This window comes from Aspergillus fijiensis (genome assembly GCF_003184825.1).
Source record: "Aspergillus fijiensis CBS 313.89 unplaced genomic scaffold BO72scaffold_78, whole genome shotgun sequence".
In the NCBI taxonomy this organism is placed as follows: Eukaryota; Fungi; Ascomycota; class Eurotiomycetes; order Eurotiales; family Aspergillaceae; genus Aspergillus; species Aspergillus fijiensis.
In genome coordinates this window covers 74,083-93,205 of record NW_024469054.1, presented here as the reverse complement: position 1 = coordinate 93,205, position 19,123 = coordinate 74,083, and the positions used below count along the sequence as shown (strand labels likewise).

General features: G+C 55.3%; 9 protein-coding genes across 9 annotated transcripts; 6 read left to right on the top strand and 3 right to left on the bottom strand.

The window, feature by feature from the left end:
* Positions 1–127: 127 nt before the first annotated feature.
* On the top strand, positions 128–1,828 carry BO72DRAFT_279597 (glycoside hydrolase family 75 protein). The gene is made up of 7 exons (XM_040940270.1): positions 128–206; positions 316–738; positions 788–853; positions 917–1,053; positions 1,100–1,248; positions 1,307–1,576; positions 1,622–1,828. Exons 2-7 carry the CDS (start codon positions 472–474, stop codon positions 1,693–1,695), a joined length of 963 nt encoding a protein of 320 aa, XP_040796317.1. The 5' UTR covers positions 128–206; positions 316–471; the 3' UTR covers positions 1,696–1,828.
* BO72DRAFT_452840 (carboxypeptidase C) lies at positions 1,721–4,215 on the bottom strand. The gene is made up of 6 exons (XM_040945832.1): positions 4,030–4,215; positions 3,865–3,977; positions 3,150–3,810; positions 2,873–3,091; positions 2,770–2,821; positions 1,721–2,719 (listed from the first exon to the last, which is right to left on the bottom strand). Exons 1-6 carry the CDS (start codon positions 4,159–4,161, stop codon positions 2,004–2,006), a joined length of 1,893 nt encoding a protein of 630 aa, XP_040796316.1. The 5' UTR covers positions 4,162–4,215; the 3' UTR covers positions 1,721–2,003.
* Positions 4,216–4,825: 610 nt separating this feature from the next.
* Positions 4,826–5,936, top strand: BO72DRAFT_279565 (uncharacterized protein). The gene is made up of 3 exons (XM_040940269.1): positions 4,826–5,218; positions 5,280–5,786; positions 5,863–5,936. The coding sequence occupies exons 1-3, from the start codon at positions 4,984–4,986 to the stop codon at positions 5,886–5,888; spliced, it is 768 nt and encodes a 255-aa protein (XP_040796315.1). The 5' UTR covers positions 4,826–4,983; the 3' UTR covers positions 5,889–5,936.
* A 155-nt stretch (positions 5,937–6,091) lies between these two features.
* BO72DRAFT_279560 (uncharacterized protein) lies at positions 6,092–7,515 on the top strand. The gene has a single exon (XM_040940268.1). It carries the CDS (start codon positions 6,249–6,251, stop codon positions 7,452–7,454), a length of 1,206 nt encoding a protein of 401 aa, XP_040796314.1. The 5' UTR covers positions 6,092–6,248; the 3' UTR covers positions 7,455–7,515.
* Positions 7,516–8,021: 506 nt separating this feature from the next.
* Positions 8,022–9,964, top strand: BO72DRAFT_440067 (putative MFS multidrug transporter). Its single transcript, XM_040943435.1, has 2 exons — positions 8,022–8,356; positions 8,410–9,964. Exons 1-2 carry the CDS (start codon positions 8,305–8,307, stop codon positions 9,897–9,899), a joined length of 1,542 nt encoding a protein of 513 aa, XP_040796313.1. The 5' UTR covers positions 8,022–8,304; the 3' UTR covers positions 9,900–9,964.
* A 100-nt stretch (positions 9,965–10,064) lies between these two features.
* Positions 10,065–11,067, bottom strand: BO72DRAFT_279547 (YWTD domain-containing protein). Its single transcript, XM_040940267.1, has one exon. The coding sequence runs from the start codon at positions 11,029–11,031 to the stop codon at positions 10,093–10,095; it is 939 nt and encodes a 312-aa protein (XP_040796312.1). The 5' UTR covers positions 11,032–11,067; the 3' UTR covers positions 10,065–10,092.
* Positions 11,068–11,382: 315 nt separating this feature from the next.
* On the top strand, positions 11,383–13,732 carry BO72DRAFT_389839 (Zn(II)2Cys6 transcription factor; the record flags this gene model as incomplete). Its single annotated transcript, XM_040941782.1, has 5 exons — positions 11,383–11,521; positions 11,610–12,474; positions 12,524–12,946; positions 13,018–13,259; positions 13,317–13,732. The coding sequence occupies 5 exons, from the start codon at positions 11,383–11,385 to the stop codon at positions 13,730–13,732; spliced, it is 2,085 nt and encodes a 694-aa protein (XP_040796311.1).
* Positions 13,733–13,810: 78 nt separating this feature from the next.
* Positions 13,811–15,880, bottom strand: BO72DRAFT_452837 (alpha methylacyl-CoA racemase). Its single transcript, XM_040945831.1, has 2 exons — positions 14,806–15,880; positions 13,811–14,747 (listed from the first exon to the last, which is right to left on the bottom strand). The coding sequence occupies exons 1-2, from the start codon at positions 15,751–15,753 to the stop codon at positions 13,959–13,961; spliced, it is 1,737 nt and encodes a 578-aa protein (XP_040796310.1). The 5' UTR covers positions 15,754–15,880; the 3' UTR covers positions 13,811–13,958.
* Positions 15,881–16,042: 162 nt separating this feature from the next.
* Positions 16,043–17,558, top strand: BO72DRAFT_279521 (uncharacterized protein). Its single transcript, XM_040940266.1, has 3 exons — positions 16,043–16,594; positions 16,679–17,063; positions 17,141–17,558. The coding sequence occupies exons 1-3, from the start codon at positions 16,331–16,333 to the stop codon at positions 17,443–17,445; spliced, it is 954 nt and encodes a 317-aa protein (XP_040796309.1). The 5' UTR covers positions 16,043–16,330; the 3' UTR covers positions 17,446–17,558.
* Positions 17,559–19,123: the final 1,565 nt, after the last annotated feature.

The following is a 19,123-nucleotide window of genomic DNA, read 5'->3' as shown; positions in this document are numbered from 1 at the left end:
CGGTGACAGGTCATTGACCCCTCAATTGGCTTTTTTGGCAGCGAGTAACACAGTAACACGCCATTCACGGCTGCTCTCCTCTCCTGGCTGTCGAGATCTCATGTATTCTGTTCTCTGTTGGTGTCACCATCAGACGATGTGCACAAGCTGAGTGCTGCAAAAATAGGCCGGTGGTGGAACAGTGCCCAAGATCCGCAGGTTTGCAGGTAACGTATACTCTAACCCGACTTGGTGCTTTGTTGGAGACCAGTTCGCTCCGAGCTTCGTTGGGGCCAAAAGCACATGGGCAAGAAGGGTTCTGACAGCCACGCGAAGATCTACTGAATCCTGCTGGCACGGGTTGACGCTTCTATACTCGTATAAAGGCGGCCAGACTTCCAGGCTGTTCACATCTATCACCATCACCATCTCATTCTACAGAATCTCCGGCAGCCAGAACACTTCCACACTGATCTAATCTGCATTTCCGCAATGGCAATCCAAAGCATGCTTGGTTTGGCCGTCCTGGGCCTGTCTGCCTCGGCCGTGGCCCAGACTGTCGATGGCTCCAAGTACAACTCGCCCACTGGTGGCCCACCGTCTAGCTACTTTGCAGCGGCCTCATCCATTCCAGTTTCTGCGATTCAGTTAGCTGCCGCCAAGGCAAGTGGTGTGCCGTCGTTGGCCACCTACCCAGTCAACACCGACAAGAACTCCCCTAAATCGACCATTCATAATGACTGGGTCAAATTCAGCGATGTATGTTCCCGGGCCACAGCTTACAGAAGATCTGTGCTAACCGCAGTAGGGAGCGGCCCTAAGCTGGGTCGCTGACATGGATGTAGACTGTGACGGAATTGACTACAAGTGCTCGGTAAGTCCTTACTGTTCTTTCTATCTTTCCCTCGCGAACAGTACTGACTTCCAGATCTATTAGGGCAACGGGGATGGCCAGCCGCAGACCAACTGGGGAGCGCTCGCCGCCTACGAAGTTCCCTTCATTGTCATCCCCGACAAATTTCTGACCGCCAACACTGACCTTCTCCCTGGGAACAACGTCGCTGCTGTGATCTGGTAAGCTCCTCAGGACATATACGCAGAGAGAAGCTGACGACCGCAGTAACGGCAAAATGTACTACGGCATCTTGGGGGATTCCAACGGCGACGACCCCGAAGTCACCGGAGAAGCCTCCTGGCTGATGGCTCGGACCTGTTTTCCCGACGAAGGCTTGAGTGGCGACGAGGGCCACACAGCTGCCGATGTGACCTGTACGTGATCTTCTCTTCTCTGCTCCCCGATACCCAGTTACAGACCTAACGATGGCAGATATCGTCTTCACCGGCAAGGACGCCGTCCTCCCCAGCAGCGCCCTGGGCAAAAACTACATCACCAACTTCACCACCCTCCGGTCCATGGGCGATAAACTGATGGGCGCATTGGCCTCCAAACTGGGCTTGGGCGGCGCCGCTCCCAGTGAAGGGCTGACTTCCTCGGCTGCGGCGACAACCCTTACGAAGACTACCTCCACAACAACTAGTGCTGCAAGTCCGACGGAAACAGACGAGGACGAGTGTTCGTGGTCGGGTCACTGTGAAGGTAAGTCCACTGTCTCCACTGGGGGTCATTAAACTGACGGCTTAGGTGCCACTTGTTCCTCTGATGATGATTGTTCTGATGACTTGGTGTGCGATAGTGGGAGCTGCAGCGCTGAGTAGAGGGGGTGATGTAGTTCCAGAGGGTTAAGGAAAATCGGATCACACCATATATGTATTATGTATCTCTCGTAGGATGGAATTGGAGTTTTGTTCTGAATTGACATCATTATCGTCGTTCCTCCACTTCTTCCTACGTTATCTCTATCACATCCCACATGGTTGCAGTGCCAAGCAACAGCGGTAATTCGCAACTACTGATTCTTGGTGCGGCCAACCATGTCAAGCATGAGGTTCACTTCTCGGAGTCCGGACCGCATAATTGAATCATGGCGTTTACCCGGTCATTACTCAGGAGCAAACACGCTGTATCAAGCAGCCTCATCCAGAACAGCCTGACTGCGCCAATCCACCAGAGCATCATCCTCATCCTCATCCCCATCCTCATCCCCATCCGCATCCTCCACAACATACCAATCCCGCACCACGGCCGTCCCATCCACCACCGTCTTCCAGACCTCCGGCTCACAAGTCCCCGGATACAGAATATAGCACCTGGCCTTTGGCACCGGCTGTCGCTCATTCTTAATACTCCAAGTATCCCGGAGCCCGACCGTGCGAAAGTCATCCGTCACCTGCACCAACCCGGACGGGACATCCCGATCGAACGTCGCTCGATTAAAGATCTCCAGCGACGCCAGCGGCTGATAAGAAGGCACCTCGTGACCGGCCTGATATACCCGGGTGAAACTGAAGTTACCCAGCTGTCTCGTCATGCCCTTGACCCCCTCCGAGGTGAGGAGCGGGGTGTACCCGGCTGCGGCGAAGTCCTCGGCGCGGGAGTAGGGCACCGCCAGACTGGCCGCTTCGCCTCCGAGCCAGTTACAGGCGAAGTCGCGGTCGCCGTACATCATGTGCACTTTCACGCCGCTGTCGAGCAGGTAGGCGATCGCTTCGAGGAAGCCGCCGTGGTCGATATCGATGGCGCCGACGAAAGCATCGCTCACGGCGGGCGAGGCCGCGGTGAAATTGACGGGGACGCCCAGAGCGGAGAGAACGGATTCTTGGGTGAGGTAGCCCAGCCATGCTGCATTGGCATCAGTACGAGGTGCACAACACTGGTCCAAGGGGGCTCACATTTGGGGGGGAATGGATCATGCTTGGGATGTGTAATGTCGTACCAGGAATTCTGGTTCCTGCTATCAGCTGTATTGTCACCATGATGAGGAGGGAAGCTCACGTTTAACTCCCTCTCATATAGCTGAGGCGCGCCCCCTGCGCAACCCTGCTCGATCCCCTCACAAATAGACGAGATATTCGGCGACGGGACGACGCCCGCATCGCGATCCCTCAAGGCCACCCGACACTTGACTAACCGATCGCGACAACCCCCAGGACGCTCCCAATGATCCAAGAGCGCTTCGTAAGTCGTCTGATTGAAGATCTCGATCCCGTATGTCTGCACCACATCAGCACCGACCACCCCAACCCAACATCCACCCCAGCAACAGACCTACATTATTGTACCCAAGGTGGATATACGACTCCCCCTGCACCAACGAATCCACCAACCCATTCACAATTCCCAACGTATCCAAGTGCAAATACCGTGCCCCAGGCTCCGCCACCCCGTTCGCGACCCGCTCATTCTGCTCCTGAAAGAACCGAAAGAACCCGGGCCCATAGTGACCGCCGTAACTCTCGGCCCACAGACTGATGCGATCATCGCGCGGCCGGTACTGCGGAAACTCGAAGAACCAGGTCTGCACGAACTGCCACAGCGCCGGCGCCGCATGCGCCGTCGTATCCGCGGTGGCGTTCACTTGCTGGCTGGCAAAGGTGCCCACCAGATGGGTGAGGTTCGACTCCGGGATTTCAGTCGTAAAATTTCCGGGTAGGATGTTGCTCCCTTCCCCGTTGGCGTTGGCGAAGATGGTCCCGTTGGTCGGCACGTCGTACGAGAACCCGACCTGCACGGGCTGGTCGAGGAAGAGGAGGTTGACCTCGTTGTTCCAGCTGTAGGGGTTGAGGATGGTCGTTTGCGCGTCTTCGGCGACGGTGCATGGCCCTAGTTCCTCGAAGAGGCCCATCAGGGAGGAGCCGCCGGGGCCGCCGTTCAGCCAGATGGCTAGTGGGGCATTCTCGGGGTCTTTGCGGGATTCGAAGAACCAAAAAAACCTGGATTTTCAGATCGTTAGGAAGTCATTGGGGTAATGCTTGGGGAGATCGTACGTGTTGATCGGGTAGTCTTGCGGCCCACTGTCACTTTCGTTCAGAAACCTCGGGGGCAGGTGGACGTAGCCAGAGTAGGAGCGGACACCGGGGGTGGTTTCGCAGATTCCGGGCTGTTTGACGGGGTCAGGAACCGTGGAATTTCAAAATCGGAGGGAATAATACCTCTTTGTATGAGATGCTCACGCTCTCGTGGAGCTTGGATTGAATCACTGTCACCCCTTCGAGCTTGGAAGGGAATTGCGCGCTGGCCAGACCCAGGAGACTGGTGATGGCTAAAGTGGTCAGTACGACCATGCTGCGAGACGCTCTTTTTGTACGTTGAACGAAAATGAGAAAGGAAAAGTGAAAATACCCTTGAGCTGGTCAGAAGCGCGGATTAAGAATAGCTTGGTGCTCCGCCAACGCAGCAGCCTAGATGCAGTGGATGAGTCGACAGTAAGCCCTAGCTGAAGGCGCCATTCGGAACTCCGCCGGCGTGAGAGATACCTTCCACAGGGGTCTGATTGGCTGGCTCGTGCACTTCTACCTTGCCTGGGTAAGCCAAAAGGCTTGGCCAATAAGCGAGAAACTTCGACATTTCAAATGCTGAGCTAACGGTCGATCAAGAATTGAGGCACCTGGTTCCGATAGCGGATGTCATGCATTGACACGGCGATGACTGCGGCACTTTGAGCGATCCCGATCGGAGGAGCATCTCAGGGTCCGTGATAAGCATCCAGGACCCACTTTTAGAGAAATCCAGGGTCGAAAAGATAGTGCAGGTTTCAGAAGAACGGATATTCTGTTGTGCTCGTTGCATAGTTGAGATCGACAACGAGTCAAGACAGTGATTTAGCTCCGGCTATTACAGACTTCATGGCCAGGCTTGAGTAAATCTCGAGCTACATTCGTTACTATCTCCTCACAACGCCCGCAACCTATTTAGAGATGGTGTAGCTACAGCTTACATTATGCTGGAGTTGGCTGGCTGGAAAAAATACCCGAAGTATTGCCATCCCGTCAGTCTGATGTCAACAGGCGCCAGTTGCGTATAAACAGATCTCGGAACCCCAGATCCTACCAAGCACGATCGAATGACGACCGGTTGACCCTAGATAAAAGTACACACTCAACGCCATGACCACTGTTCATCATCCTTTATCAAGCCTCGGGCCCCTCCACCCGGCTCAAGCACCCGCCATCACCCCCGCAGCCCCCATCGCCGAGCGCATCCGCATCACCGTCCACGATCCGCACGACCATGAAGCCCCCGCCATCCTGCACCGGCCACGCTGTTACAACGCCCGCGAAGTCCGTGGGGCCGCAGTGATTCTCATCAGCGGAGCAGGCGGCGGCGTGAGCGGTCCATCAGGTAATCCCCCTCTCCGTCACCAGTTCCTTCCATGACTGGACTGCGAATAACATCAGGGAAGGGATCTACCCCTCCCTCGCCGACAAACTCACCCTCCACCTTTCCATCCCTGTGATGCGCCTCGGCTACCGCGAGCCCGCCCGGACCCGCTACTGCACCGCCGATGTTCTCGCAGCAATGGACTATCTCACCCAGCAGTATCAATCCACTCGCTTCGTCCTGGTGGGATGGTCCTTCGGCGGCAGTCCGTGCTTCACCGTCGCCGCACGGGAGCCCGAGCGCGTAGTCGGAGTGGCGACGGTCGCATCACAGACGGCCATGACCTCAGGAATATCGAAGCTCAGTCCCCGGCCGCTCTTGCTGCTACACGGGACCGGAGATACCGTGCTTTCGGTCAGGTGTTCGGTGGCGCTGTATGGGCAGTATGGCTCGGAGGGAGGCAGTCGGGAGCTGAAGACCTTTCCTGGGGATGACCATGGATTGAGTCAGAATGCGGAAGAGGCGGAGCGGTGGATACTCATGTTTGCGGGGAGGGCGTTGGGGTATCAGGAAAGGTTGAGGGGAGTCGGTGGTGGAGATGGAGGACTGGGGAAGAGTTGGGCCGGGGGGTGGGAGGAGAGGTTGCATTCGATGCAGGAGGGGAGAGATCTGGAGAACGGGGAGGCTGTAAATTATTAGAGCGTTAGATGAACAGGTAGACAGATTGCTTACAGATGACGTAGGGAAGTGGAAGTACTGACGAAAATGAAGATGTCAATTTTCTACATGGTGAATCACATCGCCTCTCCTACCATCCGGTGAATAGACTACCAGTGAATTTCTCAAACCTCACGTCTATAATTATCCCAGGATATCTTCATATTCCGTCCTCGCCTCAACTCCAACTCTCTCGAACTCATCTTCTTTCATCAGACCCGTCAGCCATCAGATCGCGGTATTCTTTCTCCCTTCTGAATTCTCTGCTTCTCTGCTGATCATACATCATCTGATAGTTGATACTACACATATCCACAACTTCCATCATCTCGCAATGTTCACTCTTGATACTGACGAGGACCCCTCGTGGGTAACCGACCTGGAGGCTGCTCTGCAAGACGATCCAGTGACCGACGACGACGAGAAGAAGAACGGCCCCCAGTCCCCACAAGCCATTCTCCAGCAAGTGATGACAACTAGCCCGGGTACTTCGCTTCCATCGTCTATCTCAGGATATCAACCCAGCGTCGGCCAGCCATATCGTGAAATCGGATCCAGTGCCAACAGCAAAGTATTTGAGCAGCCCGGTACCCCGTGGGCGTTCAAGATCCTCCTTGTCGACGAGGCCCTAACGCTATGGGACAACTACACTTTGCAAATGAGGGTTTACGCCAGTTTTGATGGGGTTGACAAGTTCGTCAAAACGGCTGTCGCAGTCCCTCGGGCAGTCTGGTTTGCAAACAAAACCTCGGAGTTCTGGCGCACAGATTTGGAGCTCTTCCCCGATGATCCTCGATTTCCACGCCAGCCGCGCAATGTTCTCTGTATGGAACGCATCCCTCCTCTCCCTCAGGCGGTTCGTGACGCGCTGGTTGACCTCTTCTGCGACCGCTGGAGCATTTCGGCTGCTAAAAGCGACCCGTCCAATGCCGACTGTCTGGTGCATGTCCTCTTGGGCAGCAAATATGATACTGCAGCGCACCCCGGATCCTACTTGTTCAGTCTTCGCAACTTCAAACTTCACAGTGATCAGATTGAACAACTCCGTCTTGACGCGTCCGCCCTGGCCGCCACAATGGCAGATGCCCTCGCGCTTCTTCACTGGCAGGCGAAGGTTGATGGCATGGGTGTCCAGTTCGTCCTCGGAAGCGCCCGTCCTACAAAAGACCACACATCCATCCCAGGCCACTTGCATCTTCCAGGATTGCACCGTCTATCGCCGGGTACTAGTACCTTCGAGCTGGTAGTCAATCCATCCATGCACATTCCGCGCACCCTCAGCCTGTGGCTATTAGGCTTCGATACTTGCCAACCAATCAGCATGAGCGCCATCGGGGTCGAGCAGGCAATTACCGCTTTCCTCAAAGACCCCCTGTACTTTCCCCGACCCTTCTCGAACAATTGGTTCATCGATAGCCTGTGGACTGTCTTTGCCTGTCGCTATATTGAGACTGCAGAGAGGTTTACTTCGGGGACTCCAGCGCAGTCGCTTCCGCGCTCTTTCATCAGAGGCGTACAGATCAGGCTGTTGCCAAAGTGAAGCAATATGCGGCGGCAATTCCGGGGTTGCGTCTTTGGATCTAAGTCATAACATGGCGAGGCATTTTGCTTTACGACAGTTTCTGGCTCATCATTATGATATCTTGGCAATTTTCTAGGTGGTTAGACGTGTTCACTTTGTCAAGGGGGAGACGTCGTGTATCCTGTATTTCGACTTGCTTGCTTACCATTGTGAAACTGAAAGTGAATCAACACTGGCAATTGTTACTCAGGGTCCACATTTGGACCATTAGGATATTTGCTAGTATGGCGACCAGTGTATACGCTCCCCTTTTGCTAAAGTCAGTAGAGAATGAATTCTCAGTACTATCGAATTGCTGCATATGCTTTATCCGAGGTAATTGACGCATGACTCAACGTATCCGAAGTGTAGATCGGCTTGTTCATCCGGCTGAATGCCCTGGTGCCTGAGGCTTTCCGCGGAGATAGACGGTGCACGGATCACCCCTCCTCTTGGCTGCCGTGTTGGGAATAGTGGCAGATGGCGTAGGGCTGCCCTTACGTAACTGGAAGCTTCAGTCTTTTCTCTTTCAGGTCAACCGGAGGAGAACCTTCTTCGTGTTCGATGGCGATGAAATCCTTCTGCGAGTGACCTGCTCGGATAGACTTGGTATCCTCGGGCATCGGAATACGGAATTTGCGAGTTGAGTAGGGTGCAAGGCGTGTTCTAGAAGAGCATCGATCCGACTCCACATTCGCACTATTTAAATGTCTCGCCTCCCACTTTAATCTTTAACACCAAGCATTCACCTCAAGTCTAAACACCGTTTCCATTACTCAATCGGCATCCACAAGAACCGGTCAAGCTTGCTTGGCATCTTCAACTCTCAATGCATGGTGGAGGCTCCTCATCCCCTGCAAATGCAGATGAATTGATAGCCGGTCAGTCGCCACCCTGTACTATTGCCAACACGCAGTCATCTAACCCAACGCAGGGTTCGCAGAAACAGTCGATGACCTCGTCATTGTCGACTGGGAGGGTCCAGACGACCCAGAAAACCCGTTCAACTGGTCTAAGCTCCACAAATGGCTGGTGACCTTCGTCGCCCTGTTCACCACCTTCCTCGTGCTCGCCAATGGCACCATCATCACCGTCGCCCACTATGAGCTGGACGAGCGTTTCAATGTCAGCGAGGCCTCATTTGCCAACTCCTACTGGCCCGTTACCACCTGGGCTCTGGGGGGTGTCTTCTTCTCGTTGATCATCCTCCCGACGATGGAGGACTTCGGCATCCGCCGCACCTTCCTCCTCACGCATTTTGTTTTCATCCTCTTCCTGGTCCCGCAAGCTGTAGCCCAGAACTTTGCCACTCTGGTCGTCACGCGCTTCTTCGCCGGAGGCTGTGTCGCCGTACTGGGCAACAGCGCCGCGAGCGTGATCGGCAACATCTGGGGCAGCGAGCGCGAACGCACTAAACCGGTCAGCCTGTGGATCGTCGCCTACCTGGGCGGCAGCAGCATCGGGCCCGTGCTGGGGGCGTCCATCCTCCAATTCCTCTCCTGGCGCTGGATCTCCTACATGCAACTTATCTGGCACGGGATCTTGTTCCCCGTGGCCGTCGTAACGATGCGGGAGTCCCGTGACCTGGTGATCCTGAAGCAGCGAGCCAAGCGACTGCGTGCGAAAGGTGTTAACGCCTACACCCGACACGAGATCCTGTCCAAGCCGCTCCTTGAGGTGTTGGCGACCAGCATTCGGCGTCCGCTCAAGATGCTCGTCACAGAGTACGTGGTGTTCTTCTGCATGCTGTGGTCATCGTTCACCGTGGGCACGCTGTACCTCTTCACCCAATCGGTCGAGCAAGTCTTCGATGCTCTGTACGGCTGGGACCCCGTGCAGTCGGGATATGTTCAGGGCGCCATTGTCATCGGCCAAGTCCTGGGATGGCCGTTGACTCTCGTCTCCGCTAGACTCTATTTCCAGTCCGCGAAACGCAACACCCAGATCCCGGGGACACCCATTCCCGAAGCACGCTTATACATGTCCGTCGCTGGAGCCATCCTCGGCCTCACTGGCGGGATGTTTGTCTACGCGTGGACCTCCTACCCCAGTCTCCCATGGATCGCTCCCACCATCGGCCTGGGTATGGTTGGCGCCGGCAGCGTGGTCGTGGTGACGGGGATTATGGATTACGTGGTGGATGCGTACAGCAATTACGCTGGCAGCGCGATGGCGTGTGTCGTGCTGGGGGAGAACACCTTCTCGGCTTTTCTGCCTTTGGCGACGATGAACATGTATGAGACCATGGGGTTACAGTGGGCGAGTAGCTTGTTAGGGTTTATCAGTCTGTTGCTGACGCTGGCGCCGGTGTGCATTATGATCTGGGGGGAGAAGATCCGCGAGCGCAGTCCGTTTATGAAGGAGGCGACGGTGCGGAAGGTGGCGGAATTGCATGAGGCAGAGGAAGGGGAGGATAAATGTTGATTGTCATGAGGCATGATTAGATGAGACTAGACTTTTAGCAATGATTAATGCATCTCTCAAATCACACAAGGGACAACACTACATCTTTACTTTCTTGGTGCCTCAGTGGCGGTTTATCCTCGAATACGTTATTGGATTTTTATGACATGCAATTCTCCGCAAGACGATTTATTAAACTGATAAGTCGATATGATTAACCTACATAAGCAACCCCCGTAATGGCCCCCCCAATATCAGGCAAGACCGTTGATTTACAGGACCCATCCAGATTGGCACAATATAACGACCCTCCCAAGTCACCGAAGAACATCCGCTGGTTCTCCACATCCAATGCGATCCCAATGCCCTCATGAAGCTTGCGCACCAAGATCTTTGGCTGTACTTTCTCTCTCGAACCAGCAAGATCAGCCAGCACGGTCGCATTAACCGTATTCCCCCGAGGCGGATCCCCTCGATCCGTCCAGTACAGCGTCCCTGTCGCATGATCCAGCTCCAGGTCAATCGGCTCCGGAAGTGCCTCTAGCAGACTTTCCACATCTGTCCTGCGCTCCACTGACTCCCCCTGTTTCCTCTCAATCCCCATCCGGAAGATCCGGCCCTGGTTCCCCTTGGATGGGCCCTTCTGCGTCCAGTACACCCATCCGGCCTCCTCATCCACCGCAATACCTACACACCAGTCATATACAGCAGGCGTATCCGTGCCCTCGCTGGAGACCGCACGATAGAGCACTTCGATGTCGCTCCCATCGAGGTTCGCCCGCATCACCCGCCTGCCCTCGCGATCGGCCCAATACAGCTTCTGGGCCCGCGGGGCGATGGTCAGCTGTTTTGGCGTGTGGGTGTGGCCCTTTGGAACGACGGTCACGATATTATGCCCCGAGAGGTCGCAGCGCTGAATGGATCCGTCATCGGCGGAGGGGACGCCCATGTTCGTCCAATAGATGTGATGCCGGGCAGCGTCGATGGCGATCCCATCCGGCATGGTGTTGATCTGCGTGATGAGCTCCTGAAGATCGGAGCCATCTGGTTTGCAGGTTAGGATGCGGCCATTGAGTTCTGAGGTCGAGATGCCCACGTCGAGGAAGCAGAGTCGGGGTCTGGATGATCTGGGGAGGGGGGGTCTTGGTGCCATTTTTATATATTGCGGGAGGGTGGATGTAGAGTTGAGAATCGACACACATTGGGACAGTTCTGCGCCGGGCTTCACGACGGGTAGATATACTACTGTGCAGAGATAGAGAAGGTCCACTGGGCCACGGTATGCTGAGAGTTCCTTGTTCCACCTTGTCCACGGTTCCTTGATTTGCCTGATTATGGTACATGAGTATGCTATACTCGGAATGCCAAAAAGGGAACGGAACGGATCATGACATAATCACACGGGATGCTCCGGCCAACTCCGAGCTACGCGAGCAAATCTCGGGATGGACGTTCTTTCCTACCTTTTTCAACCTCTTCCGTGAATCATGGATAATTCCTCAAAATGATGTTCTCATTCCACACACGCCGGCCGTCTCCACACGACGAGCCGTCCAGAGGTCCCAGACCCAAACGAGCCAAGATCAGAAATGCCTGTGAGGTCTGCAAGATCCGGAAGACGAAATGTGACGGTGCTAAACCAGGTAAAGAAACATTCCAGATACTCACTCTGGTCGCACAGTGGAGAAGATCAGTCAGCTCACCGCATCCCTGCATTAATCCCTGCATTAGTCTGTGGACCCTGCTCCAACCGGAAACGCCTTTCGCGTGCCACTCGAATGGCCTGCAGCTATCGGGAGTCTGATTCCGCGGAGCATTCAGGATATACCACCGAGCAGTCCCCCCGCGGTCATCCACAGCCCGACCATGCCGACCGGGCGAGCTCGTTCAGTACAATCGTTCCCAGCGGGAGTCTCTTTGGTGCCTCCAGTGGGGTGCACATCATCCCCGATGTGGGGAATCAGACCAGTATAGCCACTCCAGGCAACAAAACACCAAGCAGAAGTCAAGCTTTCCCGAATGCACTCAGGCATCTACCCAAGCTGCAGCAGAAATCCCCTCGAAACGAACGTTCTGGTTCTGATTTCCAGTTCGTCATCCCTCCCAGGAGGCAGGCGGACAACCTACTGGGTCTCTACTGGGACTATGTCGACAGTGCCTACCCGTGGTTGGATAGAACATCCATCGAAAGTGCTTATGAGACTCTATGGATCCAAGATGGAGAACTGACGATGAATGAGACGGTTTTGCATTGTCTGCTGAATCTCATGTTCGCCACCTCCTGTGTAGCCACCCAGGGTGAACCACCACTCGTTCGCTATGAATCTTCCGTCGTCTTCTTTGAGCGCGCCCAGGCGTTAATGTCGTACCAACTACTCGACCTCTATAATTTTGAGATCATCCAGATTTTACTCCTCACCGCCGTCTATCTGCAGCACGACAAAGAGCCCCAGAAATGTTTCCGCATCATCGGGACGGCGATTCATATCGCCCAGGAACTGGGGCTGCACATCCCGGAAACCACTGAGGCTATGGACAATCCCAAGGAGCGAGACCTTGCGCGTCAGGTGTGGAATGGGTGTGTCATCATGGACAGGTATGATAAACCACCTTGACACGGGACTTTGTAGCTGAACGCGTCCTAGAATCTGTTCCATGACCTTTGGCTGCGCCCTCAAGGTCCCTCAATCAGTGGCAAAAGAAGGCTTGAATCTGCTGGTGTCCAACGCCGTAGAGCACTCGTCGGACAGCGTGACCGCCACCCTACCATCGAAAGTCAACTTCTATCGATCATTCTGTCGACTTCATCACATCATCGGAGATGTCATTGACACCTTCTACAAATTCGGCGAGAGCAAAACGGATCGCCATGCGAGCAAGCTTCGTCTGGAGACGCCGAGCGACTCATCCTCACTCGTGTTTGACAAATTCGCTAGCTTGTTTCGAATCGACTCCGCACTGAATGATTGGGCCCGCAGCCTGCATCCTTTCTTCCAGATGCCATCGGAACTCCAAGACCCGACGCCCACGAAACATATTACGCGTGAAGCGAATATATTACGTGCACGGTATATGCTGGCCATATTCAATGCAAGGGACAAATGAATAGCACTGACTCTCTTGCATTCCAATGTACTAGGTATCTCTCCATTCGACTGCTCCTGTTCAGGCTTCTACTTCTGCAAATCCACCAAGGAAGGACCGAGAATGCCCGAGGGATCGGTCTATATGCCGACGATGATCAGATCATGCCGCATGTAGTCCTCCAGTGTCAGATTAATTGCACCAAAGCCGCTGCCGACATGATCGAATTCATTATCCGCAACTCACCGGAGCAGAAACAAGCGTACATCTTGCCATCCAACTGGTACACTGTTTCATGTGAGTTGCAGATTCCCGAAGAAAGCCCAGCGTTGAGCAACCTAACAGAAAGCTCAGATGTATACATGGCCGTCACGAATTTGCTCGCTGCCCAGACCTCGCCACAAATAGCACAATACTTCACGGCCGCTCGTCTGCAAGGCCTCTTGCACGAGGCTCGACGCATTCTCAAGGATTATGAAAAGCATGCCACCTTGACTTCGCGATGCAACTCAGTCCTTGCCTTGATTGAGCAGAATGTTGGTGGGCGCGAGCCGATAGTCGACTACACCCCTTCGGAGGCGGTGCAGGCTAGCAGCAACCCTCTCAACACATCCGCCCCAGATCTAGTCATCGACACACAAGTGCCTCCAGCTAATCTCTCGAGTAACCTAGCCATGATGGACAACTACTCGTTCGACTGGAACGAATGGCCCATGTTCTTTTCTCAACTGGATGATGATACACCTACAGCCCAGGGCTGGGCAATATAGGGTCACAATCTCATTAAGTCACGAACATCTAAGGTCACTAATTATCCAACACAAGTCTACGCTTTTTACTGGTCTTCTCACGCATTCAAAAAGGGTTCGTTATCTAGGAAGAAAATCTATATACAAAAAGAATGTCACAACATCTTCAGGCGAATTAATCATTTGCCACTCTTCTGGTCACAAACCGTCTGGCGCCCGCGATCACATGCTGCACAGCGAAAGGGCCTCAAAGCCACTGAATGTTCCGATCGTGGTAGCAGTGAGGGACTGCAGGTGTCAACCACCGAGGCGTCACCTTGGGGTCACTCAACTGGACGACAGGCTTCAAAGTCTCCATGCGGCCCCATGGACCCCCCTCAAAGCTGGTAAGAAGTGATTCTGGGCCCGGGCTGAAGTACTGGGGGAATACATTCTTCCAGCCGTCCATCACGACAAGCAGAATCTCCGTCACGAACTGCGAGGGCCCGATGTGGCCCCACTTGAACAGCTGGTTGCTGCGCTCTACCACCTCAGGAGAGTATAGCCCGACCTCCGGCTCCAGGTTGATGACGTCTGCCTTGACCAACGAGCTCGTCACCCGGTAGGAGCCGCCGTGACGGGCCCGGTCCCGTAGCGCCATGAGGGCACCCAACGCACCCACCAACCCAGTGGTCATGTCGGAGATGGGCAGCGGGGGGAGGACGCTGGTTCCATCCTTGAAACCCAGAGAGCGACCCATGACGTACGACGAGCCGGAAGCCGCGTCTCCGATCTGCTGCCAGCCCGGTCTCTCGTTGTATGGGCCGTCGGGACCGTAGCAGTTCTCCTCGACGTAGACGATCCCCTTGCCGCGCTTACCGGCCATCTCGAGGAGGTCGTTGACTCCAAAGCCCTTCCTCTCGATCACCTTGGGGCGGAAGCCTTGCACGAAGACATCAGCGTCCTCGATCAGCTCGCGCAGGCGAGCCTTGTCTTCCTCCTTGGTGAGGTCAAGGTCGATGGTGCGTTTGCCCGTGTTCAACGTAAATTGCAGGACCTAAGGAGGTTTCATTAGCGCACCGCCAGTGTCAACATAGAGGGAAGGGGTGGCTTACATTAAGATCGACCAAGCGACTGCAGTTGACACGAATGACATCCGCCCCAAGCGAAGCGAGGATGTTCCCAATGACCGGACCGGCAATAATGCGGACCAGCTCCACGACCTTGACACCCGCCAGCGGCCGCTTATCGTTGGCGACCTTGGTGAACGGAATGGCAGGAGTGGGGATGGCATGCGACTGGCGCGAGTAGCCGACCAGTGGATGCTCTGCGAGGCGCTTGCCCATCATCGTGTCGGCCCAGCCCTGCGGCGTGAAGCAGATACTGCCGCAGAACCCGTTCTTGATGTTGAGCATCTCCAGCTCGTCAGCCGTCCACTGCTCGACGTGCCGGCTGATGTACTCGTACGCCTCGTCCGGGGTTTTGGCCGGGTACTCGGGGTCCATGCCCAGGGCCTTCAGAACGGGCTCCGCGTTGAGGGAGCCGTGGACCTGATACCACACACCGGGCGTCTTGGTCTTGTAAAGCGCCGTCGATCGTTGGCGCAGCGGAGTGGCCTGCCACCCGTGCTCGAAATCCCGATCGTATAGAGTCGCCAGCTTGCGCGACCGGACCAGGTCGATCATGTCTTCTCCCTCGATGGTGGCGGCGAAGATGGTTCCCAGCCAGATGGCGGCGTGGTTGGTGTTCACCGTGACCTGCTGCGTGCTGGCCGGGGTGCCATCGCGGTCCTCGACGATTTCGTGGGCGACAACACCACACATAGCATGCAGGGCTGCGGCCACGAGAGGGGCTTTGGTGGGCCCGGGAATGACCGGGAGCTTACTGCCCGTGAAGTTGACGGTCTTCCAGAGCTTCTGATCCTGGGTGAACCCCGGCGTGCTCTTGGCGATGTACTCGAAGATGCGACCGGCATCTTGGGGCGCGGGGAGGAAGTCCTTATCCACAAAGGTCCCCGGGCCGTAGATGTCTGTGCTGGGTATCGTTTGGTGGGCGTCAGTCATGGTGAAGTGTGGCGAGCGTGCTAAGTGTCAAGGAAAGGCAAGATGAAATCTCAATGGGATTGGAGGCGTGCTGTCGATATCTTAAGGACAGGTATAGCAACTATTATACCTTACCTCGACAGGGGAGCCCCATTCAACCGTTAAGGGCCGTGGCCCGCGGGGCGCATTATCAAGAGATCCTTGATTCTGTTCCGCGTTTCCAGAATAGGAGATTCAAAAGCCCGGAAGCCCGGAAGTCGGCAGCCCGACCTCACGGAACGCAGTTAATAACACCCTAAATGGCAGGTTGCGCCCCAATGCACCGTTACGGACCGAAAGATCCCCGGACAAGGGCCGAAAGTGTGGGGACTCCCTGGGAAGATCGTCATCAGAGTCAAGCAGAGTCAGGTGCTTCGGTCCGAAAGTGCGGATTACCTGATTTAGCTTCGGAACAGCCTTGTTTCCGTCTCCCTCGACCGGAAACTACCAAAGTATCACCAACGCCTGTGGATATGACCCTGTCTAACTGGTTTGTATAAGTAGCTGTTATGGCTGGTCCAAGCACAATGGGGCAGTCACAAACTCATACACCTGCAACATGTCGACCTCCCCCATCAGAACCGTCGGTGTAATTGGCGCCGGCGTCATCGGCGCGAGCTGGACGGCCCTATTCCTCGCCAAAGGGCTGAAGGTGATCGCCACCGATCCTGCCCCAGGCGCTGAAGCCAAGCTGCGTGCCTACTTGCACGAGTATTGCGCTGCAGTCCCGAATCCCACCGTCGACGCCACTACATGCCTACAGAACTTCACGTTCGTGGCCGACATCGACCCGCACCTCGAGCGTCTAGACCTAATCCAAGAGGTGAGTTTAGTCGCCGATCATCGCCTTAACGATAACCTTATCTTATCTATGTGCATCAATCTGACACCGGTGATGACTGCCTAGAACGGGCCCGAACGACTCGACCTCAAGCGCCGGCTGTTCGCGCACCTCGACGCAAAGACCCCGGCCCACGTCCTTATCGCCTCCTCCTCCTCCGGCCTCCCGGCTAGTCAGTTCGTCACCGACTGCACGAACAACCCGTCTCGCATCCTGATCGGCCACCCCTTCAACCCGCCCCATCTCGTGCCGCTGGTCGAGATCGTGCCGCACCCCGGCACCGCGGAGGGATACGTGACGGCCGCGTACCGCTTCTACGAGAGTCTCGAGAAGGACCCCGTGGTCGTCCGCCAGGAGACCCCGGGGTTCATCGCCAATCGTCTGCAGGCGGCGGTGTGCGCGGAGGCGTACAGTCTCGTCTCGAGGGGGGTGGTCTCGCCTGAGGATCTGGGTAAGCAGCCCACCAACCCCCGGCCCGACGTGACGTTTTTTCCTAGATAATAATAACGAATGATGCTGACGGAGTAGATAAAACCATGACCTCCGGCCTCGGGCTCCGGTGGGCGCTCAACGGGCCGCTGATGACCAATACCCTCGGCGGGGGGGCGAGCTTTGCGCATTTCATCGATCATCTGGGTCCCGCGCTGAAGTCGTGGTTAGACGATATGGAGGCGCAAAAGTTTGATTGGGGCTCGAAGAGTACCGTCGAGGGGTTGAAGGATACAGTTAATGCATGGGTATCGCAGGTCGATTTGAAGGCGGTCGCAGGGCGGCGGGATGTGCTGTTGGCTGATTTGGTCAGGAAGAAGCTTGATCGGGTGGAGGAGTCGTGATAGGATGCATATATTCTCCGAGGAGGGGATGAGGGTTCCACTGTGTAGATATGTACAGCACTTAGCATTAATATTTCCCACTGATTTAGTAACAATGGTCAAGTGGACACATCTTAGGGTCTAGAATTCTCTTCCGCGCGAGTGCCTATCCAGTCAGTTTCGCCCAGGTCGTCAAAGTGAACAGCGTACCGGGAGAAGAGAGGTAGTGCTGTTCACTCGCACATCCCAGCGTGTCCGGTGCGCTCCTTACATCCATAGACCTCTTTTGCTTGTACCTAGCAAACCTGTGTTTTTCTTATTGTGGAATACAATTTCTGCCCAGGCTATCGTATCAGTGTCGCGACACTGCCCGAAGTATCGTAGGCTTAATATACGCAGACCAGACATAGGGCCCTGTATCGCACAGTTCATGCCCGCGGAAGGAGAGACTCGGAAGCATCTAGCGAGAATCTCTTGTTGAGCATGATCGCCGTCGTCGCATGAATGTATAGTACAGTAGTCCATCGCACCGCCCGCGCGGGGTCCCACGATCTAGTCCTCTGTCTTTGCGTTGAGATCAGACATCCTGAGGTAAGGACACCTGCTTTCATCAACCGCGGAGAAAGGCCCTTGCAATACCCGCCGCATTCAAGCCATAGGCACCGAAGGGATGCCCATCTGTCCGAGGTCGGCCTGTGCGATGGAAGACCAAGTTTCCAGGCGAGGCTAAAATAGCACACAGCTCAGCGCGGCAGCGACGAATTCCCATCGACCTGCCCGGCTCTCCAATCTATAGTAATTTGTAGGTACTACCCGAAAGGGAAAATGGGGTTATGAGCTGGGGAATCAAGGGCATGGGCCAGAGGCAGGCTAGTTGGGGGTCTACCCCACACGGATCCCCGAGTCCCCGGCCGCTAGCCTTCTTCTGATCGCGGCTCGTTGATCAGCGAGGAAGCGAGATACCATCGCGCACGCGAGGAACATATGATTTGACCATCGTGCACGATCGGGGAAGCTGAGGCGGGTCTTGTGTTGGAGTTTGTCGGGTTCTTAGGGCTGGGTGGATACGCTTCTACTGTGCTGCCTCAAGATGCACTTACTCCCCTAACCGATGCAGTCTGAATCCCCGATACAGGGTTGAAGACCGACTCCTCTTGAGCGTGTTTCTCTCGTGCCTTTCTGTCTGTCGTGAAGTCCTAAGGTCAGTAATCGGGAGAGTAAGCAGCAGATACTATATCCGCGGAGATACAAGCCGCCCGTGGGACGCCTGAGGCCCGCCCCGCGCCCTGTCGACCCCATGTGGCGGGACTATCTTATCTGGAGGATGCGTCTCGATAGTAGTGTCTCAGCGCCTGACAATCCGGTGGTATGGTGGGGGGTCAGCCAAAGCTTCGAGAACTAGTCCAGGCTGGATCGATGCCTTTGCAGGACGCAACCGATGGACGATGATAGGTCAAAGAGCCAGTGGAGAAAGCATAAATTAAAGTACCTCTCGTCAGCCATGCACCCATCGCCGCCACGTGTTGGCTGACGTGATCTGAGGGCTGACTGGCTCATCGGGAGTACTTCTTCCAGGGGTTCGTCGTTCGTATCTGCGCGGCAGGGTGTCTCCGTTCGTATCAGATTCTATTGTCAATGCTATTCTCATATGTTATGGTACATAAGAAGATCGCTCTACGGCTGATGCTACTGTACAGTA

What these genes read in the sequence shown, in the direction of transcription:
- BO72DRAFT_440067 (XM_040943435.1), top strand. Translation starts at nt 8,305, where the DNA reads ATGCATGGTGGAGGCTCCTCATCCCCTGCAAATGCAGATGAATTGATA. An exon ending in TGCAGATGAATTGATAGCCG is followed by an intron (nt 8,357 to 8,409) that starts GTCAGTCGCCAC and finishes AACCCAACGCAG; the next exon opens with GGTTCGCAGAAACAGTCGAT.
- BO72DRAFT_279560 (XM_040940268.1), top strand. Translation starts at nt 6,249, where the DNA reads ATGTTCACTCTTGATACTGACGAGGACCCCTCGTGGGTAACCGACCTG.
- BO72DRAFT_279547 (XM_040940267.1), bottom strand. Translation starts at nt 11,031, where the DNA reads ATGGCACCAAGACCCCCCCTCCCCAGATCATCCAGACCCCGACTCTGC.
- BO72DRAFT_279597 (XM_040940270.1), top strand. Translation starts at nt 472, where the DNA reads ATGGCAATCCAAAGCATGCTTGGTTTGGCCGTCCTGGGCCTGTCTGCC. An exon ending in ACTGGGTCAAATTCAGCGAT is followed by an intron (nt 739 to 787) that starts GTATGTTCCCGG and finishes TAACCGCAGTAG; the next exon opens with GGAGCGGCCCTAAGCTGGGT. An exon ending in CACAGCTGCCGATGTGACCT is followed by an intron (nt 1,249 to 1,306) that starts GTACGTGATCTT and finishes TAACGATGGCAG; the next exon opens with ATATCGTCTTCACCGGCAAG.
- BO72DRAFT_452837 (XM_040945831.1), bottom strand. Translation starts at nt 15,753, where the DNA reads ATGACTGACGCCCACCAAACGATACCCAGCACAGACATCTACGGCCCG. An exon ending in GTCGCTTGGTCGATCTTAAT is followed by an intron (nt 14,748 to 14,805) that starts GTAAGCCACCCC and finishes AAACCTCCTTAG; the next exon opens with GTCCTGCAATTTACGTTGAA.
- BO72DRAFT_279521 (XM_040940266.1), top strand. Translation starts at nt 16,331, where the DNA reads ATGTCGACCTCCCCCATCAGAACCGTCGGTGTAATTGGCGCCGGCGTC. An exon ending in GTCTAGACCTAATCCAAGAG is followed by an intron (nt 16,595 to 16,678) that starts GTGAGTTTAGTC and finishes ATGACTGCCTAG; the next exon opens with AACGGGCCCGAACGACTCGA. An exon ending in GGTCTCGCCTGAGGATCTGG is followed by an intron (nt 17,064 to 17,140) that starts GTAAGCAGCCCA and finishes CTGACGGAGTAG; the next exon opens with ATAAAACCATGACCTCCGGC.
- BO72DRAFT_452840 (XM_040945832.1), bottom strand. Translation starts at nt 4,161, where the DNA reads ATGGTCGTACTGACCACTTTAGCCATCACCAGTCTCCTGGGTCTGGCC. An exon ending in TGAGCATCTCATACAAAGAG is followed by an intron (nt 3,978 to 4,029) that starts GTATTATTCCCT and finishes CCCGTCAAACAG; the next exon opens with CCCGGAATCTGCGAAACCAC. An exon ending in TATATGAGAGGGAGTTAAAC is followed by an intron (nt 2,822 to 2,872) that starts GTGAGCTTCCCT and finishes AGCAGGAACCAG; the next exon opens with AATTCCTGGTACGACATTAC.
- BO72DRAFT_279565 (XM_040940269.1), top strand. Translation starts at nt 4,984, where the DNA reads ATGACCACTGTTCATCATCCTTTATCAAGCCTCGGGCCCCTCCACCCG. An exon ending in CGGCGTGAGCGGTCCATCAG is followed by an intron (nt 5,219 to 5,279) that starts GTAATCCCCCTC and finishes ACATCAGGGAAG; the next exon opens with GGATCTACCCCTCCCTCGCC. An exon ending in GGAAAGGTTGAGGGGAGTCG is followed by an intron (nt 5,787 to 5,862) that starts GTGGTGGAGATG and finishes GCAGGAGGGGAG; the next exon opens with AGATCTGGAGAACGGGGAGG.